At 36.7% G+C, this 24,175-nt stretch overlaps 4 protein-coding genes across 5 annotated transcripts in view; 1 reads left to right on the forward strand and 3 right to left on the reverse strand.

Moving 5' to 3' along the window:
• Positions 1 to 1,427: 1,427 nt before the first annotated feature.
• Positions 1,428 to 9,182, reverse strand: LOC111446537 (F-box/LRR-repeat protein 15-like). The gene is made up of 17 exons (XM_023085385.1): positions 8,239 to 9,182; positions 6,265 to 6,517; positions 6,037 to 6,169; positions 5,223 to 5,322; positions 4,935 to 5,132; positions 4,577 to 4,847; positions 4,380 to 4,478; positions 4,202 to 4,290; positions 4,020 to 4,119; positions 3,756 to 3,926; positions 3,485 to 3,637; positions 3,232 to 3,392; positions 2,942 to 3,140; positions 2,365 to 2,828; positions 2,211 to 2,274; positions 1,957 to 2,043; positions 1,428 to 1,853 (listed from the first exon to the last, which is right to left on the reverse strand). Exons 1-17 carry the CDS (start codon positions 8,700 to 8,702, stop codon positions 1,773 to 1,775), a joined length of 3,087 nt encoding a protein of 1,028 aa, XP_022941153.1. The 5' UTR covers positions 8,703 to 9,182; the 3' UTR covers positions 1,428 to 1,772.
• Positions 9,183 to 12,526: 3,344 nt separating this feature from the next.
• LOC111446693 (cytokinin dehydrogenase 7-like) lies at positions 12,527 to 16,243 on the reverse strand. 2 transcript variants are annotated; one of them, XM_023085620.1, is made up of 4 exons: positions 15,384 to 16,242; positions 15,001 to 15,276; positions 13,896 to 14,158; positions 12,527 to 12,995 (listed from the first exon to the last, which is right to left on the reverse strand). In XM_023085620.1, exons 1-4 carry the CDS (start codon positions 16,080 to 16,082, stop codon positions 12,674 to 12,676), a joined length of 1,560 nt encoding a protein of 519 aa, XP_022941388.1. In that variant the 5' UTR covers positions 16,083 to 16,242; the 3' UTR covers positions 12,527 to 12,673. The 2 variants fall into 2 exon arrangements, with proteins under 2 accessions (XP_022941388.1, XP_022941389.1); XM_023085621.1 differs by lacking the exon at positions 12,527 to 12,995 and adding an exon at positions 13,501 to 13,804 and having other exon boundaries at positions 15,384 to 16,243.
• A 4,904-nt stretch (positions 16,244 to 21,147) lies between these two features.
• On the reverse strand, positions 21,148 to 22,523 carry LOC111445859 (NAD(P)H-quinone oxidoreductase subunit U, chloroplastic). The gene is made up of 5 exons (XM_023084379.1): positions 22,086 to 22,523; positions 21,938 to 21,999; positions 21,759 to 21,848; positions 21,531 to 21,671; positions 21,148 to 21,447 (listed from the first exon to the last, which is right to left on the reverse strand). The coding sequence occupies exons 1-5, from the start codon at positions 22,372 to 22,374 to the stop codon at positions 21,352 to 21,354; spliced, it is 678 nt and encodes a 225-aa protein (XP_022940147.1). The 5' UTR covers positions 22,375 to 22,523; the 3' UTR covers positions 21,148 to 21,351.
• A 441-nt stretch (positions 22,524 to 22,964) lies between these two features.
• LOC111445857 (peroxisome biogenesis factor 10-like) overlaps positions 22,965 to 24,175 on the forward strand; it is a 5,249-nt gene continuing 4,038 nt past the window's right edge. Inside the window, exons 1-3 of the mRNA XM_023084376.1 lie at positions 22,965 to 23,287; positions 23,601 to 23,632; positions 23,961 to 24,050. Of these exons, the coding sequence (XP_022940144.1) occupies positions 23,089 to 23,287; positions 23,601 to 23,632; positions 23,961 to 24,050 (321 nt within the window). The 5' untranslated portion in view covers positions 22,965 to 23,088. The remainder of the gene's footprint in view (positions 23,288 to 23,600; positions 23,633 to 23,960; positions 24,051 to 24,175) is intronic.

The following is a 24,175-nucleotide window of genomic DNA, read 5'->3' on the forward strand; positions in this document are numbered from 1 at the left end:
AACCAAACTATAAAAAGTTGGTAGGATTTAGAGATATCCGCTAAGTAGGGCGTGATGGAAAAGTCTTCCTCGTCCTCATTCACGTTCCTAACACCTATTTAATTTTCTATTATTACGAAGTTTCTCATGCAAAAGGGGAACAAAACATTCTTTATAAGGGTGTGGAAATCTCTCCTAGTAGACCTCTAAAGAGGGTGGACACTGGGCGGTATGCCAGTGAAGACAGTGAGTCCAAAGCGGGGGAACACCTATTTAATTTTCTATTATTACGAAGTTTCTCATTCAAAAGGGAAACAAAACATTGTTTATAAGGGTGTGGAAATCTCCCCTAGTAGACCTCTAAAGGGGGTGGACACTGGGCGGTATGCCAGCGAAGACAGTGAGTCCCAAAGGGGGTGGATTGTGAGATCTCATAGGATCCCGATTCATGGATCTCTCGAGAAATCAAAATAAGAGAATCGAACCATTTCTTCTGACCATTTTTCAAATTTGATAAATGTTGGTTGATTGTATATTTCATTATAGTTCTATGATTCAAAGTATTATTTCTAATTTGATCCCTTAGAATTTCATATTCGAAGTTGCGATTGGTTCTATTCATTAAAAACAAACAATTCAATACATTTCTTATGTACCCATAGGTGTTATATTGGATTTGAATCAGATTTTGGATCAATCTATATTGATTGACTGCCTCCGTCATGTTGTAGCTAGCATTTTTGTTTTAGAAAGAGAGGAAGAGAGCCAGCAAGAACGTTGGGCTCCGAAGATGGGTGGATTGTGAGATCTCTCATCGATTGGAGAGGGGAACCATCACTGGACCACGAATAGGGGTGAATTGTGAGATCGCACATCGGTTGGGGAGGCTGGACCACTAATAGGGGTGAATTGTGAGATCGCACATCGGTTGGGGAGGCTGGACCACGAATAGGGGTGAATTGTGAGATCGCACATCGGTTGGGGATGCCTCAATATTGCAAACTGTGGGCTTGAGCTGTTACAAGTTCCGACTACCTGGTAATGCCCCATGCATAATCTCCACTCCCCATAGTCGTCCCTATGAGCAGCTGAACACTTCGCAACCTATTCCCTATTGAGAATTATGGACCTCCACAGAGGATTAATATTGTCCACGATTTTGTTTTGAGATTTCCCAAAATACCTCGTATCAATGGAGATATATTCCATACTTATAAATTCGCCTTTGGACTTCAATTCTGAGTCCTACACAAAGAAAAGCCCAAATCTATACTCTCAAAACCACTACCAACAGATACAAAACATATCAAAATCAATGTTGGTCGCCATCGAAAGCACAGAAACGAACAGAGCACGAGGCAAGAGACACCACGGAATCTTGGTCGCCATCGCAGTTGTAGAAAAAGTAAGATTCAAGCAGCGGGGACAGACGTCAGTCAAATGTTTTGTTTAAACCTACTCGAATCCATGGAAATTATTCACTGTAATTGCAAAGAAAGTGTTGATGAGAACATTTTTTAAGGAACAAATTGATCGTACCCATAGAGACTTAAAAAGATCCTCAAATCTCTTACTTCGACACTACAAAACTGAATTAAAGATGGAAGCCTAACTTAGCAGGTTCCAAATATTGACAAAAGATAACTTATTTTTTAAGATAAACTAACTATATACCCCAAGCAAAACGGAAGCCGGCAGAATTCAAGACTATCATGTACATAAAGTGACAAAAAACTCGAGTCGTCTCCAAGACATGAAATCAACGAGTGGGAGGAAAGGAAGAGAAGAACTAATCATGTTGGAGACAGACTGCTGAAGATCCGCTTCAAACTCGGGCAAGCGACACGCAGTTGTACCATGCTAATTGGCGAGATCTGCCAGTGAAAGATATATTTCTAAAGGTCAGCCAAAACTAACGTTACAATATGCAAAACTGTCGAGCAATGTCGAAGAGGGAAAGAAAGACACCCCGCCTACCTTCAGACAGGAGCGGACATCTAACGTCTCGAGCATGCTACATTTTGATATTGCAGCTTCGACTGCTTCTTCCTCGATGTTGCAGGACTGGGAAAACACAGAAAGTTTAACATCATTCATATGCATCTCCTTAAATCCCAGTTCTTTCTTTATCTTCCATTGTTAAGTTTTTGAAGTTTAACATCATTCAAGGTTATTCAGATGTTAGTCAGTATTAACATCCAAAACTTACATGAAGGGAAAAAGAGAAATACCAGGAGAAAGAGGCTGGTCAGCCTCGGGCAGTCGAGTCTCAAAACCTCCAGAGAGCAACAATTACTAGATCACAAGAACAGGTTATTCAGCACAGAAACGACAGAAAAATCAACTAGAACTGTTAATAGAGCAAACGGGTGGGCAGAGTATAACCTCAAGTTAAGAAAGCATAGGTTGTAACAAGAAACGTCAACTTCCTTGAGATTTGCAGACAGAGATAGGTTCAACGATGATAAATGAAAACAACGTGCGGCTGGAGGAATGAGAACCTTCCTAATGTTTTGACAACCTACACAATTAAGATTCTGTAACAAACGGTTTGGCTGTGCAACTGGTTTCTCAATATCATCAATGGTGGCCGGACCAAGAGGAAGGGTGGTGCCCGACGATGAAAGCTGCCTAATGCTACAATCCCAATTTAGATCGTGCATGTTCACGCACCCATTTAAGCTCACATGAGTTAACTGTGTGCAACAAGCAAGAAGCTCTTCTATGGCAGACTGACAAAGTATCGCGTAAGACAAATCTAACTCCTGAAGAGCTGGAAGAGCACCTTCCTTGTAGAGAGGTTCTAGCGATGAGTCAGTTAAATACTTGCATGCTTGTAGTTTCAATACCTTCAGTAAGAATACAAAGAAAAAAAGCATCAATTCTTGAGACAATTAGAAAGGGTCGTTATAATGTTCTAGTACTAAATTGCCTAGAAAGCTATATATCTATCATAAAGTACCTTGAGTTGAGCACAAGACTCAAAGACTGGCTGCAAGCTCGTCAAAAATGTATATGATAAATCAAGCACAACCAACTTCGGAAGACATTGAAGAGAGTAAAGCCCCATTGAACCAACCGAAGAACATGACATCAGAATTAACGACTCAATCTGTGGACATGAGGCAGTTGTTGCAGACAAGCACTCGTCTTTCAGTAGGCTGCAAGGGAAAAAGAAGAAATTAATAACATAAGCACCAAACTATATCCATCCAACAGAAGCTATCGTCCAAAGACCCATAACAAACTAACCAACAAAACGAAGCATCCAACGATGTTAGACGAGGGCAATTGATGGCCGCCTCAGACAATCCACCACAGCCTTTCAACTCAAGTAAATCCATACGAGGGGCCTCAAGTCTTAATTCATTCAATTTGGGACAAATTCCCAGGTTTAGTGATCGCAGACCAACCTTAAAAAAAAGATGATGAAAACTCAATCGTAAACACTAGGAGAATATTTATAGTGACAACAAAAGTTCAGAAATCGTCGGTTTTCACATACAGGGGAAAATGATGCCCTTTCAAGATGATCACAGCCATCTAGAGATACTTGTTCAAGATTAGGACATTGAAGTTCAAGTGAAGTGACTGCCCGACAACCGACAAGGGAAAGACTTTCTAAAGAACTGCTACAGAATTGAACGGCTGTCAAACTCTGAACAAAAGAAAGGTTCACATTAGATATCAATGGAAAGTCAAGCCAAATAATTTGCAAATTATTAAGTCCCAAACACTAATACCATGATACAAACGGGTAGCACAAAGCAACTTACCTCGCAGTTATCTAGAACAAGTGATTTCAACGTCGGGCATCCACCATCGTCACTAAAGACCTCACAAATAGAATTTGTTAGAGATTCACAATCTGTGAGGTCCACATCTTGTAGACTAGGGCACTGCAAAACCAATTTGGCCAAGCTCTCTTGTTTCTTCAACACTAATTTCTGCAAGTTCAGAAACACAATCCAGTATTCTTTTATAGCCCTATAAGGTGAAATTAGTAAGGAAGAACACCCTTAAGATCCATTAGAACATACTTGAAGTAAATTGGAAGTGATGTTGATCCGGTGAAGAGAAGGACAATTAGAGACCATAATGGATGATAATTTAACACTCTGTAAACTCAAATCAGAGAATCTGCACACAAGGAAACAAAGCAGATTTAACTCGAGGAAAAAAAGTGATGAAAGATGAAAGTTGTGGAGACAAAAACGCATACTTGCGGCAATGGACAAGTCTGATATTCTGCAAACGAGGAAGATCCAGTGACACAGAAGTCAACAGACTGCAATTATCAAGCTCCAAAACCTGCAATAAGTCTCCATCCGTTTCAACTCATTCAAATACAGCCTCAGACAACTAGAAAATAGACACAGATGAGATAGGTAATTTCAGACCTTCAACCTAGAACAACTAGATATTGCAGTCATTGAAGCTGATGTGATGCCCTCACAGCTGTGAAGCTTAAGCACGGTCAGCATTGTCAATCTTACAGACTTCAAAAGAAGACACAATTGAAGTATCAGGAAAAAAGGAGATCTGAAGGGAAAAACAATCACTTTCACTAAAACATATCACTTAAAAGATATGTCACCTCCAAAGATATATTTGGGCAGTATGATGCATTCAGAAGCTGGAGATTCGGGCAGGTCATAGCAATTTCACGTAATGTCTCATCACTAACACATGAACAATTAGACATATCAAGAGATTCCAATTGTGGGCACGAAATAGCTGCTGAGCGAATCGCAGCATCTGAGAGCTTGTGGCAAGAGCCTATATCCAGGTCACGAAGAAGAGGGCAACTAAGACCAGCATGTGCCATGTTGCTGCGCTTCAAAGACAATGTTTCAAGTTGTGGACATCTGCAAGAAAACATGCTTTAGACCAAAAATAGAAAAAATCCAAACAACTAAATACAGTTAGTATTAAGATACACAGATAGTAGCAACCTGACAGATATACGTATAACACGACATTTAGTAAGATGAAGATGACGCAGTCTATCGTGGCTTATAGGTATCTCTTGTGTAACATTAACTAGCGTAGAATCGTTGACAGTCAAGCTCTTCAACAAATGGCAATCAGCCAGGGCATGGAAAAATGTATCTCCCAGTTGTCCTCTCCCCAGAGTTAAAACCTCCAGATTTCTGAGAAAATATTAAAGTAATAAGCCACGGCAAAAAGATCTGCGATCAGGAAAATTAAAGAATAACATAAAATAAAACTATGATCACTACCTTAAAGAAAAAACTGCTTTCATTGCAAGCAAGTGAACAGCAGGTACACCAGAGATATTCACCTCTGTCGCATTAGGATACCGTCCACACATATCCTCAACTGCAGTCAATTTATAATCACTTAACTAAATAGATATAAATCAAGCAACATAGAGAATATGATTGGATATCTGTTAATATAGAGACCCAGAAATGTGACTGGATAAATATATACTAGAAAATGTGATTGGCAAAAGTAGGTCAAACACAATATACAATTGAAAATTGCAATGGCAACAAGACTACTACAGAGATTTGTCACTACACAACCTATCATACTTTTACAATGATGTCCAGAACTCCTTTCAAAAATCAAAGAGATTGCAAAAGCTAACAATAGCAGAGCAAAAGTTTTTTCCTTTATATTGTATAAATCTAGTCTAAAAGATTTAGAGGGAGAAAAATCATATTGGGTACTCAACACAGGCTCCAAATATGTAACAGCCCTAGGTTTGTATTACAACACGAGTGACTAGAGGCATCCCAGACCTGAATACTGGATTCTACATGTTCAAGTTGTATCATAATACATTACCACGCTTTCCAAGAGGCAACCAAATATGTAACAGTCCTAGGTTTCAATAAGAACACGTCGTGACTGGCGACTGACTAAAGATATTCCAGACTTGCATACTGTATCCTACATGTTGGAGGTGCATCACAATATATTACCTCTCTTTCCACGAGGCAACCAAAATTCTTAAGACCATCTCAACTACTATGGAAAATAGAAGGAAAAAATCAGCAAATGAACTACTTGAAAGACAAAACCTACACTGTTCCATGGATATGTTCCTATTTTCAAAATTCAAACACCTCCAGAAATCTTCATGAGCACTAGCAGCTCGCCACTGCCTGCAGACTATAGCAGCTCGACAAAGATTGATGTGATCCAAGAAAGAGAAAACCTGATACCAATTATGAAATAACTCCATGTGAATAAGAAATTCAAAGAATAAAAAAGGTGAGCAAGAAAGTAAGCATAAATCCAGGAGATGCATACCATATGCAATAAATCATCCGTAAGATCTATTCTTACTTCAGATCCCTCTAATTTACAGGCCCCATTCTCATTTATCTCATCATCATTGCCAAAACTAGATTCAAAATCTCCGTCGTTGTTAACTCTGTTTGATGAAGAACCATGACTGAAAAAATCACCCTTAGACATAATTGAAGATGATCCAGGACTAAAATCGTGATCTCTTGTAAGATTTCCAGCACCCAATAGCCATGGAGTTGCAAAGGAGTACTCACTAGGGAACATTGAAAAGAAAAGAATATAAGAAAGAATATAAAATAATGGTTAAAGGTGAATAACACTTCTCACAAGATTAAGCCAAGTGCATTCATTAGGATTTTGCACTTTCCAACTAGTCTAACTTTTAAGTTATAGGAAACTAGATTGGCATATTGTGCTATTCTGCAAGATCTAAGCGAGTGACAGAATGTGAATTATACGGAATGATACTGCGCATAATTACTATTTCCTTAACTCAGAGCTTACGATTTTCTGCACTACAGATCACACGATGCATCATCAACCACAATGTAAAAGTCGAGTTTCCAACAAAGGATCATATTGAGGACTAAAACAAATCATAAGAGGTTCCGGATTCCTAAGACTATAACCCACCAGGTTGAATTACCAATATGCTCATCCCTTGACGATAAACCTTAATGAAGACATATTTTAATTAGAAATGGAAGTACAGTATTAAAAGTAGGTTAGCAAAGGAGTGTGGTCATCATTACAACCAAGGTTGACAATGCTTGAAAATTTAAGGACTTGTTTGGGCATATCCTGAAACCAATTTACAAGAATAGTTTTTGCAAAATATTGCAGTTATGATCTACTACTCATAATGCAGAAAAAAATTATGAATGAAATTTGATGCACCTTTGAATTTCTGTGTACAAATAACTCATGTACTTGGAACACCAATGTGCATGTGAACACCTTATCATTGTACATGACTCGTTACTTCAAAAAGAAAAAGAAAAAACAAGATACTCAAAAACAATAAGCAGTACAATTTTCCTTTCCATTTTTATAGAACTTTTGTCAGAAAAATGAAACCACAGAATGAATTCCCCAAAACTAAATGCTTTCCTATTCAATGAAAAGGAAACTTTTCCAAGGTCACGACTCACTTGGAAGATCCACAACTGCTAGAGACTTTGAGATATCATCTTTGCAAACGTATGATATCTCCTTAGAATTCCTAGATTTCTGTTAAATATAGAATGGAGCCATTTGAAATCCTCCACTTAACCTAAAAGCTTGAGATACTTCATCATGCAAACCAGGAACCACTTGGGAGTGTTTCCTTAAATCTTTATCCTTAACTTTCCATATTTTGCATCACTATACACTACTGAGAAAGAACTTCTAAATCATTCGACTGGTTAAGTTACCGAGCTAAAGAGAGCAATAAAGCAACCAGAAAATGGTAAGAATCATTCAGCAAGAAATCCATTTTCAATTTTGAAATCAAGAAAAGATTCCTAATTGCAATAACAAAGATGCCAACAGTCTAATACAATAAAGATGGAGGTCAGACGAGGACGATCTAATACAATAAAGATGGAGGTCAGACGAGGTCGATGTAAAAACATACGGCCTCATTAATATACCGCTTCAATTAATCGGGAAACAAAGTATCATACGATATAACGAACATGCAGCAAACCATTTAGAGACTACCGACACAATAATAACAAAGAACAGCATGCATTGACAGCTAAATACCAAAAACGCTGCGAATTCGTCATATGAAATAAACGCTGACAATCTCTATCCTAAACCCACCACAATATCTAGTCCTAAATACTATAAAAAAGAAGCATTCAAGAAAAAGACCAACTTCCCTTCTTCTTAAAAGTGGGAAAAAGAGGAAATGAAAACCAAGAAAAATGCCAAACCCATGAAACCTAAGCAGAATTCATATCTACAAGCAGTCTACTGCTGACTCACTTGAATTTGGAGAGAACTTTAGCGCGCTTATGGTGGACATCGCGATCGCGATCCTCAATAGTAGTCTCCACTGTAGAAGACAAAGCCAAAGCCGAGGCTCTACTACTCTCCCCACCCTCAGATTGATGCAGAATTCCAAAAGAAAAATTCCGAGGATTGATAGCCCCACCGCCGCCGCCGACGTCATCATCCCAATGAGCACCATCATCGCCGTCATCGTGCATTGCTCTGTCCATATCCTCAAACAATATCAGTCGATCAGCATCGTGGCGGTCAGGCCCATCAACAGCAATCGCAAGCGGGTCAGTCCCTTCAGAATCATCCCCATTTCGGACAATGCGATCAGAGTCATCCGGGTTGTCAAAAACATCCTCACACATGGGTTTCATTTCACCAATCTTCAGTTCCTCTTCCCTCTTGTCTTCTTCTCCAACGGTGAAGCATAAGCAGCACCAAATCGTCATACACTTGGACACAAAGGTCGAAGTCTTAAACACGAACCCTAACTGACGATCCCACGCATTTCCTCCTCCAAGTACGATTCCCGCTCAAAACCCAAAAAAAAAAAAAAAAAAAAAAAAAAAAAACCAATTCCAAAAATTAAAGCAATGAAACAAACCCCAAAGGCAGTGAAACCCTAGAAGGGGAAGATTAAAACGAAACCCAACCCAGCAACAAAAGACAACAGCCCGAATTGGATGGAGAATCAAACTCGCAAACACAAAGAGGGGGGAAATCAAAATCAAAATCAAGAAGGAGAATGAAATGGGAAACAAAAATTGAAAACAAAGAGAGGAGAAGATTTGAATGGATCTGATCGGACCTGAGATGCTTGTGTGTGCTGCTGCTAGTGGTGATGTAAAAATCCCAGAAATCCCAACTTTTAACAACAACAACGAATGAGCGACAGAGAGAGATGTGGAAGTGCTTTAATCAAAACAGACAATTATAAGAGACTTCCTAAGAACACACGTCCCAGTTCTAAGCCTATTTCCCAAAACGCCGTCGTCTCACTGTTTTAATAAATTACTCTCTTTGTTCCCCCAAGTTAGTTAAAATTAATTTAATTTTTTTTTAAATATTTAATACTTTTTTTATTTTTTTAAATTTAAAATTTATACTCTCATTAAACATAAAATCTAACTTAAATTTTTATTAAGTAATTTTAAATTTCTCCCTTCCACCATTTTTTAAATTTAAATATTAAAATAGATACGATGCGAAGAAAAAGTAAAAGATTAAATTTGTAATTTTATAAAAATCTTTAAAAAAGAAAAAACGGAAAGATACTCTGCGCGTGGGATATGGGATTTTAAAATGTGGGGGCAGAATTTGAGAAACACGCGCCAATAATTTGCACTAAAAATGGATAAAAGATTGGGGGTTCAAGGACAGATTTGGTGTGAACGGCAGGATTCTTTGCCGTTTCCCCCACTCTCCCGAGTCAAAGTCAATTCTTCGTTGCCCATTCCCGCCATAGAGATACAGAAATTTTTACCTTCAAATATTTACTACATTTTTTAACCACGGTAAACATATCATATTTTTACCTACAAGTATCTATTAATAATTTAAATATTCCATTATATTATTGATCATTCATGACGTTCGATTCATATACTTTTTGTAAAATTCACATCAGTGGTAGATGGGAACGAAACATTCATTAAAATGATGTGAAAACTTCTCTCTAGAATACACGTTTTAAAACCGTAAGGCTAAGGACGATGCATAATGAGCCAAAATGGACAATATTTGCTAGTAGTGGACTAGCTATTACAAATGATATTAGAGTTAGACATCAAACAATATGTGAGCGAGTACGCTGACCCCCAAAGAAGTGGATTGTGAGATTCATTTCCTATAAGGGTGTGGAAACCTCTTCCTAATAGACGTGATTTAAAACTATGAGGCTGATGATGACACGTAACGAACTAAAACAGATAATATACAAACACTTACTTTATTTATTAAACGTAGAGCTTGTCGGAAATCACCTCTTTGCACTAGGTTACTACCGTTGTAGTGTATGAAATCCTACTCGTAAAAGAATAAAGGGTTTTGCACATCGAGGCTATAAGCGTCGAGGTCATTGGTTTGGTGGCCAAATAACACGAGCATGGGAGCAGAATGGGGGCCATAAGAAGAGTGATGGAGAGAGGAGAGGAGTGAGTGAGTTTGATTTTAGGCATCCCATTTAACAAACACACTTCCTTCCCATGCTTCAAAATTGATCCTTTTAGTATATGCCCGACCCGACCTTCGGTTATTAATAGAGAGCTAAAAGAAGACAGTTCAGTCCAAGCTCACTGCTAGTAGATATTGTCTTTTTTGAACTTTCCATTTTCAAGCCAACGTGGGACCCCCCAATCCACCTCTTTCAGATTCTAGCGTCTTTGCTGACACAACGCCTCATGTTTCGTTCTCTTCTTCAATCAATATGGGAACTCACAATCCACCCCCTTTGGAGCCAATGTCCTTGTTGTGGGACTCCCAATCCACCCTCCTTCGAGATCCAGCATATTTGTTGGCACACTGCCTCATGTCCACTCTCTTCCAAGCTCAACCTCCTCGCCGACATATCATCCAGTGTCTGGCTCCAATACCATTTGTAACGGTCTAAGCTCACCGCTAGCAAATATGTGTTGGGTAATAAATAAGTTGGAATTACCAAAAAGGGGCTTAGGAACACAATAATTACGGAATGAGCCACCCTCACTCTTCTTCCTTAAAAAAAAAAATTATTTTTGTGTGACAATTCAACGGCTGGCCAGAAAGGGAACACGTGGGACCCACAGCCGATCTTTTCCAATTCCACGCTTCTTTCACTCTCACTCTCAGCCCATATAAGCCCAAATGGCCGACCACTCCATTTTTAAACCCTAAACCCATTTTCTCTATTTTCTTATTGCTTCTTAATATTAATTATTATTCTTATTTCTAAAAAATAGAGTAAATAATAAAAAATAATAACTACATTAAAAATATTTAATTTAATTTGTAGACGAGAATTTATGATAAATACATTAATTTATATTTTCTATTTTTATATAAACACAATTTTTTTTATTAATATAGTACTTAAAAATCAAACGAAATTTAAATTTATTTTCTTATATATTTAATGATATAAAATATTTTTAATATATACGTCATCTCTCAGTTTAGCTACTTTACAAGTTCCGGCCCGGCCCAACTTGAAGGGTAAAAACGTGGGCCTTAGAATTTTTCGAGCATAAGCCCAATTATAAAGGTCGCGGCCCAAAATATATATGGACCACATATTTTCAGCCCACTTCAAAAGGAAAATGGGCCAAGATCAATGGATTTATCTTAACAAAGCCACCTTCGAAAATAGCTAAACCACGGTTAACCGATATTGTCCACTTTGACCTGTTACGTATCGTCGTCAACCTCACGATTTTAAAACGCGTTTGTTAAGGAGAAGTTTCTACTCCTTATAAGAAATGTTTCGTTCTTTTCTACTGGGCAGAGGTTTCCACGTCCTTATAACAAGTGGTTTTTTTTTTTTTCTTTCCGACCAATGTGGGATCTTGCAGTATATGAGCAAAAATGGATTGGAAGTACTGATCATTGTGCAAAGATAGTCATAAGATCAATCTTGGAATTCGAAACTCGAAAAAATGTCCACCGCCAATAACGATTGAGATAAGATCCTTCAATAATACAAAGATTACCACAATTTTTGAAAAGAAATGTTTGAACTTTCGAGACACGAAAGTCTGAAATGGCTGCTTTTCATGGAAATTTGGATCGAATCTCATACTAACTCCGCCTTTTTAGATTTCTCCATTTTAATTTACTCGAAGCTAAAAATGGTTTAAATCACGTTCGTGCATGACTCAATAATCGAAAAAGGGATTTGCAATTGCATGCAGCTCTTATTGGTTGGGTACACCTTACAAGAAATCATAATCTTATAATTGCTCCCTACACCCAACGTTTTGGCCCCATTCCCCACTTTCTCTTCTTTTCATATTCAAAACTCCAACTAATTCCCCTCTTAACCATATCAAAACCCTAAAACTCGGTTTACTCTCGATCTTGCTCGATCTGGCTCGATTTGGCTTAGTTTTTAATGAATTTATATTATAGAATCGTATAGTCTCGATTATGAAAAAGACGATATTATCCCGGTCGAATGGCTTTCCATATTTGAGTTAAAAAAACAAAAAGGTTTCAATCATTTATTGCTTTCCCGAAAACCCAAATGATCAAATTTTGGGGTTTCTTTTTTTCGACCTCAAAAGATGTTTTTTTTTACGAGTGAAAACAACATGTAAAGTTTGGACTTGATTCTCCACCATTACAAATTGTGGGCTGAGTTTGCTTTTGAAGCGAACAATATTAGATTTTTGTTAAAATAAGAAGAAAAAAAATTAATAATTGTTGTTTTGAGGTCAAAAGAATCATCTTAATGTGAGCGTTGTTGAATTCTCGTGAAGATCTTTTGACCTGGAGCAAGGATGGCCATTGGATCAAATAATGCTTTTCTCTCCACAAATCTACCCCATTGGTTCCCAAAGTGAAGCTTCCACTCATCTCTCGAATGATAGTGTGGCAAATAGAGTTTGAAGTCGATATCATTCTCTTTGCATCGACGAATAATTTCCCTGTTCTGCTCCACCAATTTGTCAACCATTGAAGGTTTCGGGTTCGGGGGAGTGAAGCGCAACAATGCTACTAAATAGAATATCTCGCCTTCTGGTAACACAACCGACGTTCGAGAGTCCCACCTGCAATTATTACCAAGTTTAGGGTTTAGATTGAGATGAAATTAAGTGGACCGAGGGGAAGGGTATTTAGGGAAATTCGATTAGGTCCATGGTGTTAATGAATATATCCAGGTTGGCGAATAAAAAACCTTGTCGTTATATAGATAGCAAATATATCGACTTGAAAGTTCCATCACTTTTGTTTCTCATCTATTAGACGTCGTGAAAGTTATCTCTTAGGAAAAGGAAAAAAAGGAAAAAAAAAATGTAGAAAAAAAAGGTCCCATTTTCCTAGAAAAGTAATATTTGCATTGACCAATTTGCCCCTCCTACGACCAATATTCAAAATTTTTTTTAACATTCCAAAACATGGGACGGACACAATATCTTTGTCCCGCAAGTACACTATTCTTTAAACATACTTCCATTATTATTCATATTAAATTATTAATGTCTTATTATCTTATCTTTCCCAAAACGCTAAAGTGTCTTTTCTTTATTTATTATTTTTTAAAAAATAAATAAATAACAAACAAACAACGTTAATCGGAGTATTTAAATATATTTGTGCATCGCACGTGTGAGGAGTGAGGTGACACGTGTGTTATAGAGCTGTTTGACCTATTTCAAATCCTAACCACCCAATCCAAATGGTTCAGAAATTTGGTCAGCAAATCAGATTGAAGGGCTCAGGTGACTTAAGGTTTAAGCCTCAACGTCATCGTTTTGGGCCCATTTCCCATCCCCATCCCCCATCCCCCCAGGCCCATGTGGACAACACGTGTCCACGCAGATACAGTTCGTGAAAAACGTCGTCGTTTAGCACCCACCTGGACATTTGGCCAACTATTACGTGGCAGTAAGCATTTGTAGCTTAAATAGCATTTTAATAATAATAATAATTAAAAAGAAAAGTATTACCTGCTACGCAGTAGAGGGTAAACGAGCATGGGCCCACCGACCCCATTTTGAAGGAGGGACTTAAAGACCACACGATCAAAATCAGAGATGTCAGATTTGGACACGAAGAGGTTAAGCCAAGGATGAGGTGTATCCCAAACGCCATTGGCGATTGCTTCCTCTTCCGCACGCTTCACACGTGACAGAAATTGTATGTAGCTGACGTCCACCTGGAATCTCAGTGGCTTTATATACCCAAGCCCGGTCAGCAACCTGTGAACCTCCTGCCAAAACAGGCCCCCAAAAAACACTAAAATTAACACCAGGGGCATTCCCGTCAATTCCCGCCAAAGCAAAACGACATGCCCACTCATGATGATTTACAGATTCCAGAAAAGGATGGCTTTTTGGCCACTTCTGTAAACCTATGGGGACCAGCAAAATCTCAAATGATCAGTGTTTTTTTACAAAACGCTCCCTTCCCCTCTCCATTTTACGATTCTAACCCCGACATCTCCTAGTCAATTTACCAATCTACCCCAGTAATTAAGAAAAACATTAAATTGGAAATAAAAAAAACGAATGGCATCCTCGTAATTAGGAATAATAGATACTCTGGACATTTATGGGAGGAGACCACTGTCAGAAAATCCAATGGAAGATACATTATATCGTATTGTCAGTTTTCTTTTCTTTTTTTATTTATTTTCTAAAATTAAATAACAGCCTCATAATATTTATAATTTTAAAACAATAAAGGAAAGGTCGTCGGTTTATGGTTTGGATAATAATGACCAAAAAGAATAAAATTTTAAAATTAATGACTCAGCCCCCCCATAACCGGTTTTGACCTTTTCACTCTCCGCCGCTGCAATTTCTATTTATTTCTTTTTAATTCAATTAAATTACTAAATCCGACCACCTGGGACCCACTCCCACTCCCCACTCCTTCTTCACTAAGGTCACAAACCCAGTCATTTTTTTTACGACAATTATACGTGTGCGTGTCTCTATAAACATTACATACCCGTCCCCACAGATCCTCCCAAATCCGACGGTCACAAATCCCCCAATATCTCTCATCATTACGTAATTATAAAAATATCATTATTATTATTTTGTTTACCGTGTCCACGGTTGCGCCTTGGTCGTTGTTCCGGTAGTGAACCGCTACTTCTAAGCAGTAGAGAACCGAACCGGCGGTTTCCGGTAAATGAGCTTTGTCGAAAACGGCGTCGGAGTCTAACGGCACTGTCGATCTTCCGGTTAATGGGTCGTCGTTGTTGGAAAAAACAAATCCTTCCACGTAATCAAACGAATCTCCTTCCGGCCGCCGTACCAACGATTCCGCATCACGTGTGAAGCTTTCGAACTCGGCATAAACCAATCTAATCCATCTCACCTAATCAGAAATTTAATTAAATTAAAACCAAATTAATTACGTAACGTAAATGTGTCGCTCGTTCAGTTATTAACCGAAAAGCGGTTAAATTTCTGGTTGGAAATTACCATATCCGGAGCTGGCTGAAGCAAGACGCGAGCTTTTGTGATGATACCGAACTGGCCCAACCCACCCAGAACGCTGAAGAACAATTCAGAATTTTCCATTTCGGAGCAAATTAGAGTGTCGCCGGTTCCGGTCACCACTTCCAATTCCGCGACGTTGGATATTTGTGGGCCGTACCGGAACGTCTGTCCACTCACGCCGGCGTTCGACAAAGTCCCACCGACGGTTAAGCTAAGGTAATCCGTCCATGACCTAGGAGCTAATCCGTAATCTGAAACGCAGCGTTTCAATACATCTTCCCATAATGCCCCTCCCGACACGTCGACGTACGACAGCCCATTATTCAAGACGACATGGAAATGATTCTCCATCGCCGTCATGTCAACAACCAAGCCTCGATCTGCCATCGCTTGGCCGTTGATCGAGTGCCCGTTCCCTCGAGCTGCTACCGTTAGATTCGACGACTGTACGGCTGATTTCACCACCTTCGCCACGTCATCAGCACCGGTGGGTTTCACTAAGGCCAAGGGCGTAATGGAATGTAGCCCACCGAAATCCTTACCGGCTAAACCGATGTCCCGGGAGTCGGTAGTGACGCCGCCTTGTAGTTGAAGCTCTAAAGCTTTGCACAGGGAAGAGCCGTCGTGTGGGCGGCGGGAATCGGTGTCCGTTACAAACCGATCCAGGCAAGCAATCATCATCGCCGGCGGAAAGAGGAGGATCTCTTTTCCTTTTTTGAGGGGTCGATTTCGCGGCTGAGGAAAGGGGGAAGGTTATCAATAATGAATGTTGGGATTTCCTTTTTTTCTTTTTTTTTTCTTTTTTGGATTTTCTGAATTGGGTCACTACTGGTAATGTTTTAGGAACACATACGTTTTAAATAGCGGCTGGAAGATGAATAATGTTTTTCTTTTCCCCCTCTTATTTTTTATTTAATTTAATTTATAATGTTATATGACGTCATCTTACCTTCATATCTTGTTTAAGTTCTGATCCTATCGACATCTCTGTCTGCCACTCCCACAGTCCTACTCAATTAATAAATATTTTTAATTTTATTACTTTTACTTTGACATATCTACCCGTAGTATGCTTAGACTATTATGAATAGTATCAAAATATTTTTTTAAAGAATTAAGACCGACGATGATATGTAAACTTTTTTATTGAGTTATATTTAAGTTGACGTGTTAATATAATTTAAAATAACACTAATGTTCGAATGTGATTTGGGTAAGGAAGAATTTAAGATTTAAATTATATAATAGCAAAAGGAAAATAAAAAAGAATCCCAAAACAATGGCTTTTTTTACTTTACTTTTTCTTTTATACTTTAGATTTGGTTATGCCGTCATAGTTGGATTTGACCAGTGAACACACGCCACGTATTTCCTTTTTTTTTTTAATCCACATCGAATTGGCTTTTAACCAAATTTAAAATCATATATATTAATATTTTATTTATAATTATTACATCATAGAAAATACGACATTTCAACTATATACACTTGTCTAGCCAACAATCTTATTTAATATTATTTTTTATTTAGTTTGTTGAATATTAAAAAATAAATATTATATATTTATTACTAAGGGAGATGACGTGTAATTAAATATAAATTAAAATTGAATTATTTAGGCTCTATAAATTCATAAATATTAGGGTGAATCCAAACCGTACATATACACCTCATTTAAAATGAACAAAATCTATTTTATTTTTGGAATATTTAATTTAATTGATTTATTTGGGCCACAGAATTTTGATAGATAGTGCGAGGAAAATCGAACACAAATACGCTCAATAGATAGATTAGATGCTCCATGTTTGAACAATAAATAATCCTAATATTCCATTTTTTTAATTTTATTTTTCTACAAGTATATATATTGAAATTTCAATAAATTTATTTATCTTATGATTAATTAATAATTAAGTTGAATTATTATTATAAGTGAGAGGGGGAAAGCCAACCAACAAGAAAATTACAAAATAATAATAATAATAATAAATAATTGTAACGGATGTAACGGGTCATTGATAACCGTTGATTATGTATTCAAAGCCAAGGGCATTTTATTGTGAAGATTTACCAAAATTAATATAACTAATTATTTAATTAAATCATTAATTAATTTAAGTAGGGTTAGTTAATTGGCCATAAAAATAAAGTTGATTTTCAATTATTATAACTAACTACATGATTATTTATAGTCAATTAATAGTTAATTAAAACGGATAATTAACTCATTCAATTAAAATTAATAATAATAAACTATAATTAATAAAATCATTCCATTTTTATACATATTCCATGAATTACTTTTTTTTTTTTGTTATTGTTTCTATTAATGATTTATCTTAATTATATAAGATTTGTAAATATATTTACTTTATTATACCCTATTTAATTTTTTGAATTATAACCTATATTATTAATCTTCAATTTGATTATTATACTAATAATTTTCAATTATTTGATTGCGAAAAAATTATTAAGTTTGATTGCTAAATAAATTTAAAATCTAAAATTAAAGTATTTTAATAACTTTTAATAAAAAAATAAAAAAATTAATTATTTAAAATTTAACCACGTAATAATATCATACTCTCAAATTCAAATATTATTTATTAATATAAAATTTAGATCGCAGACATTTTATTTACAGAAATGATGAAATATTGCATTTAAAATTTACATTAATTTATACGATAAACACTCCGAATTTAAAAAATAAAATCATTTTTCATAGGGAAAATATCATTTTAAAAAAAGGATATATATATATATATAAATAAATGTAAATACAAAAGGGACAAATAGTGAAGGGACAAAAGTGGGAATAAAGGTAAGGGCATGGCAATGGGTGAGGCATTCGGATGGAAAAGGCCACATACAAAAGATGAGAGAACGGCCAAAACTAGTATTTCCATGTCCACTTGTGTTGGTCTATTTACCAAAATACCCTTTTAATTTATTATTATTATTTTATTTCCTCTTTTATAACATAACGCCAATCCCACACGAGAATCCGAGGCATGCATTACACCTTTATAAAAGTTGCCAAAAACATTTAAAAAATTAAAACCTTTTTTTATTTTTTTATTTTATTTTTTTCTCAAACAGTTAAAAAGTTAATTCATATTTAATAAATTAGTAATCTCCCAACAAAAAGTAATAAAAAATTATTTTTCAAAAAGAAAATTTTTGATTAAAAAAAAAAAGTAATTTTTTATTTAATAAGGTCATAAATATTTATATAATTAAAAAATTGGCCCACGCCTTCAATATTAATAATATTAAATTTTTAAAAAATAAAATTATTTTTTAGTATAATAAATACATATGTATGAGAATCTAAACCTTCCATTTAAAAAGTTTGCTAGAAAAAGTTGAAACGTTGCTTACATTAGAGAATAATAAGATCAGGTTTTCTTTTAATTATGGATTTCAGATTGCCCTTTTTATCTTTTGTTGAACAAAGTTGTCGGATTCCTTCTGCCTAAACCACTTTTCTCGTTCAAAATCTTATTCTTATTCTAGATTTGGTTAAAATTCTTTGAAATCCTTAGAATAAAATCGTAAAACGTTAAGAACGATGATCGAATTCGAACTCAAAATGGATATGGTTTGATAAAAGAGAGATATGGGGCATTGAATTAGTGTAAAGATTGGTTAGTTTCATGGAATTTTAGTCCATAATGGGCTTCTTATCGATCAAATTACCAATTGATTGCTTGGATTTCATGGGACCCATGATTGATTTGTCATCTCATTTTGTTTCTCTAAGTAAAATAGATGGGAGTTAGCCTTTGACTATTATTATTAAAACCCATTATCATAAAGCTATGTATCAAATCATTACGATGTCTCTCCAGATTTATTAGGTGTCCTTCTATTATATGTTCGTTTAATAAGGAATCAAACTTACTTTTCATGTCTTTTTGTTATGAGATTTCATATCGGTTGGAGAGTGGAATGAAACATTCATTAGGGTGTGGAAACCTCGAGATTGACGATGATACGTAACGGGACAAAGCAAATAATATCTGATACCGGTGAGTTTGAACTGTTAGAAACGGTATCAGAGCTAGACATCATGCGATGCGCCAGTGATGACACTGAGTCTCCAAGATGGGTGAATTATGAGATCTCATATTGGTTGGAGAAGGGGATGAAACATTCAGTGTGAAACCACTCCCTTGAAGTGTTTCAAAATCATGAAGTTTATAGTGATACGTAACAGGCTAAAGTTGACAGTATTTGCTAATGGTGAGCTTGAACTGTTACAAATGGTATTAGAGCTAGACACCAAGCGGGGTGTCAAAGAGGACGTTGAGCTCCCACATCGGTGGTGAGAAGAACGAAACATTCTTTAAGGTTTGGAAACCTCTCCCTGACGACGATACATAACGAGTCGAAGCAGACAATATATAATAACAGTGGATTTGGATGACGGTTGAAAACAGCAACAAGAAGAACGAAAAGAAAAAAAAAAACAAAATTATTTTTTTATCCCCAAATGTAATTGGAAGACAAAACATTTGAAGTAATTGGTTAGGTTTTTGTCGTATGGATTAGAAGTTGAAAATTTTAAGATAAGTGATTCGGTTGAAATTCGGTAATTAAAAAATCAAAAGAAATTTGACCAATTTGCCCCTCCCATAAACAAAACCACCTACCTGCACCAAATTTCAAACCATATCGATTCAAAATGGGAATTGAACACAAAAAATGATTACTTTGGAGAAGCCATTATAGCAAACTTAGACTTTTTTTTTTTTTTTTTTTTTTTCTTTTTAAAATTTTAAATTTCGTTTTAATATCTTTTAATATTATAAATTTTATTTATTTATTTATTTATTTTGGACAATATGGACCCAATCATTACAAAAATTTGGCCCAACTTCCACAATTTCACACTTACCCTAACCAAATCAACATAATCAAATTTAACTTTTTACTGTCACAGGGGAACTCAGCGCGTTGATGTATAGGATTTGTCGAACGTTAAGTTACCATCGAACCTAAAATTTTACTGACCCCGAAGAAGGGTAAAGTCAATGGGAATAATTTTCCGATTTACGAGACAATATTACAAAGTTTAAAAATTTATAGAGAAAAAAAAAGGCATAGGGAAAGAAATTGGTAATGTAATTCACATTGTACAATAAGAAAAATGGGGAGGAAACACACTAGAAATGGTACAGACATGTTGTGTGGTGCCAATAAAGAAGACAGGTAATGGAAGACAGCTAACCTTAAACAAGGTAAGTAAGAAGCCATGATAGGTCGGAAGACCTTACGCACCTTGTTCTCTCTCGAGTTGGAAGATTCTTTTTTTTTTTAATCTTTAAACTTCCGTCCCCGTGAGTTAAATGACCTTTGAAAATACTACTTTTTCTTTTACAAGCACCGACCAAAAAAAATTGTTGGTCACTACACAGGTACTTTGAGAACTTAACGTGTCTAATTCTAAGCCATATCAGCCTTGTTCTTACTATCAAATTGGTTTCTTTTATACGCACCAACCAAAAAGCGTACTAGTCATATGCTCACTCTAAAAACTTTTATCTGGGTATTTTCAAAATGATTATGACAACGTGGTTGAGTATCGTGATTGCTTTTTTTAAAGATTATCAATATTTTATTTTTGTTCATTAGACCATGTAACTTAATTATCGAATCTGCTCGATTTAAGTTAAAGTCTTGCAATGTAGTATACCATTATTTTTTTCACCAATTTGAACATAACTCAAATAGTTATATATTATATTCGAAATGAAATTTGAAACTATTCATAAAGTCATTTTTTCCAACGGGCCTACGAATAGACACAACTTTATGGGCTCAACTTACAGTTAAGAAGGCCCAATATTATAATGGGCCCATGATCCGAGTTCCTTCGGTTCAAATCACTGGCGGGGTTTCCGTTCTTGTGTTTATACAGATACCGTTAATGGCGAATCTACAAATTCAGAGCAATAGATAACACGACGGACAGAACGAACCACCCTAAGAAGAAGTAACCCACCAATCTCGTCGGTCCTTCGTCTTCCGGTTCCTACATTCATCGCCGATCAAAACAGACATTGTTTTAGAAGTTTATTGCGGTGAGATTTGAGGGGAAATGGAAATGGAGATTACCTTCGGCGGCGGCAATTGAGTTTGAATCTGAGTTATATCGGCCTCGAACGGCCACGTATATTTTTCTGGTTCTCCGATTCTGGACAAGCTCCAATCGTACATTCTTCTCTCTTCAACAGATGACAATATCGTGTAAGATTCCTGTAAATCATACCTCAAAATTACTTACAGTTATAATCCAATCTCGGAATTTAATTTAGGGCATTGTTGTTGTTGTTTTCTACCGACTTTTAGGAGTTCGAGTTTTTGGCTGAGTTCTTCTTCCTCTAATCCCTGGCTCTTTAGTTCTTCAACTTTGATGTTGTACGCAATCGGAACCTGGAGCGAATTAGGGCCAACCGTGGTTGGTATGATTATCGAAGAGTTAGGGTTTCTTTTAGCGATTTGATTGAATTAAATCAAATTACCTGATCATATGGACATCCTCTTCGGAGTCCGAGTCTTCCGTAGTGATTCACGTCTGTAATTGCTGCATTACCAGAAAAATTTTTCATAGGAATTTAAGCGAAGTTGAGAAATCTGGAATGGACAGAGAGACTCGGGTTGAAACATTACGAATTCCACGGAGGGCTCGTTCGACGTTGAGAGCCGAAATCAGAGACGACGATCCATCGGAGGCCTTGAGTGAGCTTTCAGGTTCCGGCTCACTCGCCGTGTCCGTTGTGACAGTCTCCGCCGATGAGTCGTTGGAGTTTCTGACGCTGAATTTGAGCGGCTTTGGGAGTGAAGTGATGTAGTTGAAGAATATAGCGGTGGTTTTTGAGGTCGGAGAGAGGAAGTTGCTTCGGCGAATGTGGACGGCGGTGGTGGAAGTAGTGGACGGTACTGCTGCTGCCGCCGCCATGACGATACTGGTTCTTATCGCTCTTCCGGTGACGGTTTGGTGTTGTTGCTTCGCCTGAGAGATAAGAGATGTTTTTCCACCAAACGAATGCTATCGCAAATATATTTGCATTCTTATGAGCATAGATTTATGGGGACATCAATTATTTAATTTCTATTTTTAATTTTGTTGTAAAAGCAGAATAAAACATAAGCCAAAAAAGAAAGAGGGAAACAATTAAACCTTTATCCAATTTTAAAATCAACTTTAAGTGTACAATATTTACTGATTGTGGGCTGAGTGTTATAAACGGTATCAGAGTTAGATACTTGGCGGTGGGCTACCAAAACGCTGGACCAAAGGACGGGTGGGGTTGGAGATGAACATTCTTGTAAGGACGTGGAAACCAAAGTATACAATATTTGCGGGCAATTGTTGTTACCAAATAGTATCATAGTCAAATATGAGACCGTGTGCCACAGAGGGTACTCGTCCCATGGTGGATTATGAGATCCGATCAATTTTAACACCTAATCATCTAATTAAAAAATACAAAAAAAATAATTATAATTTTTCCCCTAACGTCAAACGAAACGACGTCGCGAAGGACCTGGCCAATTCCCTTCGTCTATTTCCGGCATTCAATTCACTCTCTCCCGATGGGTTTGAGTTCTCTCGGGAGTAGGAATTCGAATCGTTAGCTTCATTCATTCATTACTTGCTTTGTTTTTGGCCATGGTTTCAGAACTGGAAGCCTCCGTTTCAGGGGACTCAGGTCCCAGCTCAGTAGCAGGTCCCTCCCACTCCCACCCCGGCGGTCCTCACCGTTTTCCTCTTGCTGCTCAGCCGGAGATCATGCGAGCTGCAGAGAAGGACGATCAGTACGCCTCTTTTGTTTATGACGCCTGTCGCGACGCTTTCCGCCACCTCTTTGGTCTGCTACGCCGACTCTTGAACCTTTACCTTCTTTGTTTCATTTCCAATTTGATTGTTATGCTTTCTCAGCTCTTGTTCTTCGAATTTGGAATTTCTGGCTTCAATTTTCTGTTTATTCGTCTAGGCTATACTTGCTTTTCTCTTCTTTATTATACTTTCTGATTGTATTGCTTGAGTTCTTGCCGTAGGGATAATTCCGCTGTAATTTGTAATTAAGGACTGGCATTTAAGTACATATTCCTATGTTATGAATTAAGGATGAGTTTTCTTTGGTTTTATTTTGTCCAACCTTTATTTTCTCTTCATTATAGGCGCTCGACTTGCTGTGGCATATCAGAGTGAGGTTAGTTCTTGCTTTGTTTACTTTCCATTTCTAAAATATGTATTTTCGCTTATTAGATTTGAAGGGTTAGACTTGCTGCAATTTGTTCCTATTCTGCACCTTGATGATGCTTAAACAAGGGAAAAGGAGTTGGTGTTAGTAGAGCATGTTCAGCTTTTCTAGTTAAGGCATTATTTAGGTCCCATTATACCTGGCTGTTTTCCTTAATTCATTTCACTGCAGAAGAGCTCAGGAATTATTGGGAACTTTTCTTACATTTACATGATTTTAAAGTAACTTTATTCGGCAGTTTTAGAAGGATATTGAAATCCCATTTTTTCCATTGCAGACAAAGCTTCTCGGACAAATGCTGTATTATGTGTTAACAACTGGGTCAGGACAACAAACACTTGGTGAAGAATATTGTGATATCAATCAGGTGGATAAACATTTGATTCGTATAATTATGCGTCGGTATTTGGTATAGCTTATCTCAAGCTAATGGCAAGTAGTTTTTTTTTTTTTTTTTTTTTTTTTTTTTTTTTTTTTTTTTTTTTTTTTTTT

The sequence above is a fragment of the Cucurbita moschata genome, unplaced genomic scaffold (genome assembly GCF_002738365.1).
Source record: "Cucurbita moschata cultivar Rifu unplaced genomic scaffold, Cmos_1.0 Cmo_Scf00008, whole genome shotgun sequence".
Lineage (NCBI taxonomy): Eukaryota > Viridiplantae > Streptophyta > Magnoliopsida > Cucurbitales > Cucurbitaceae > Cucurbita > Cucurbita moschata.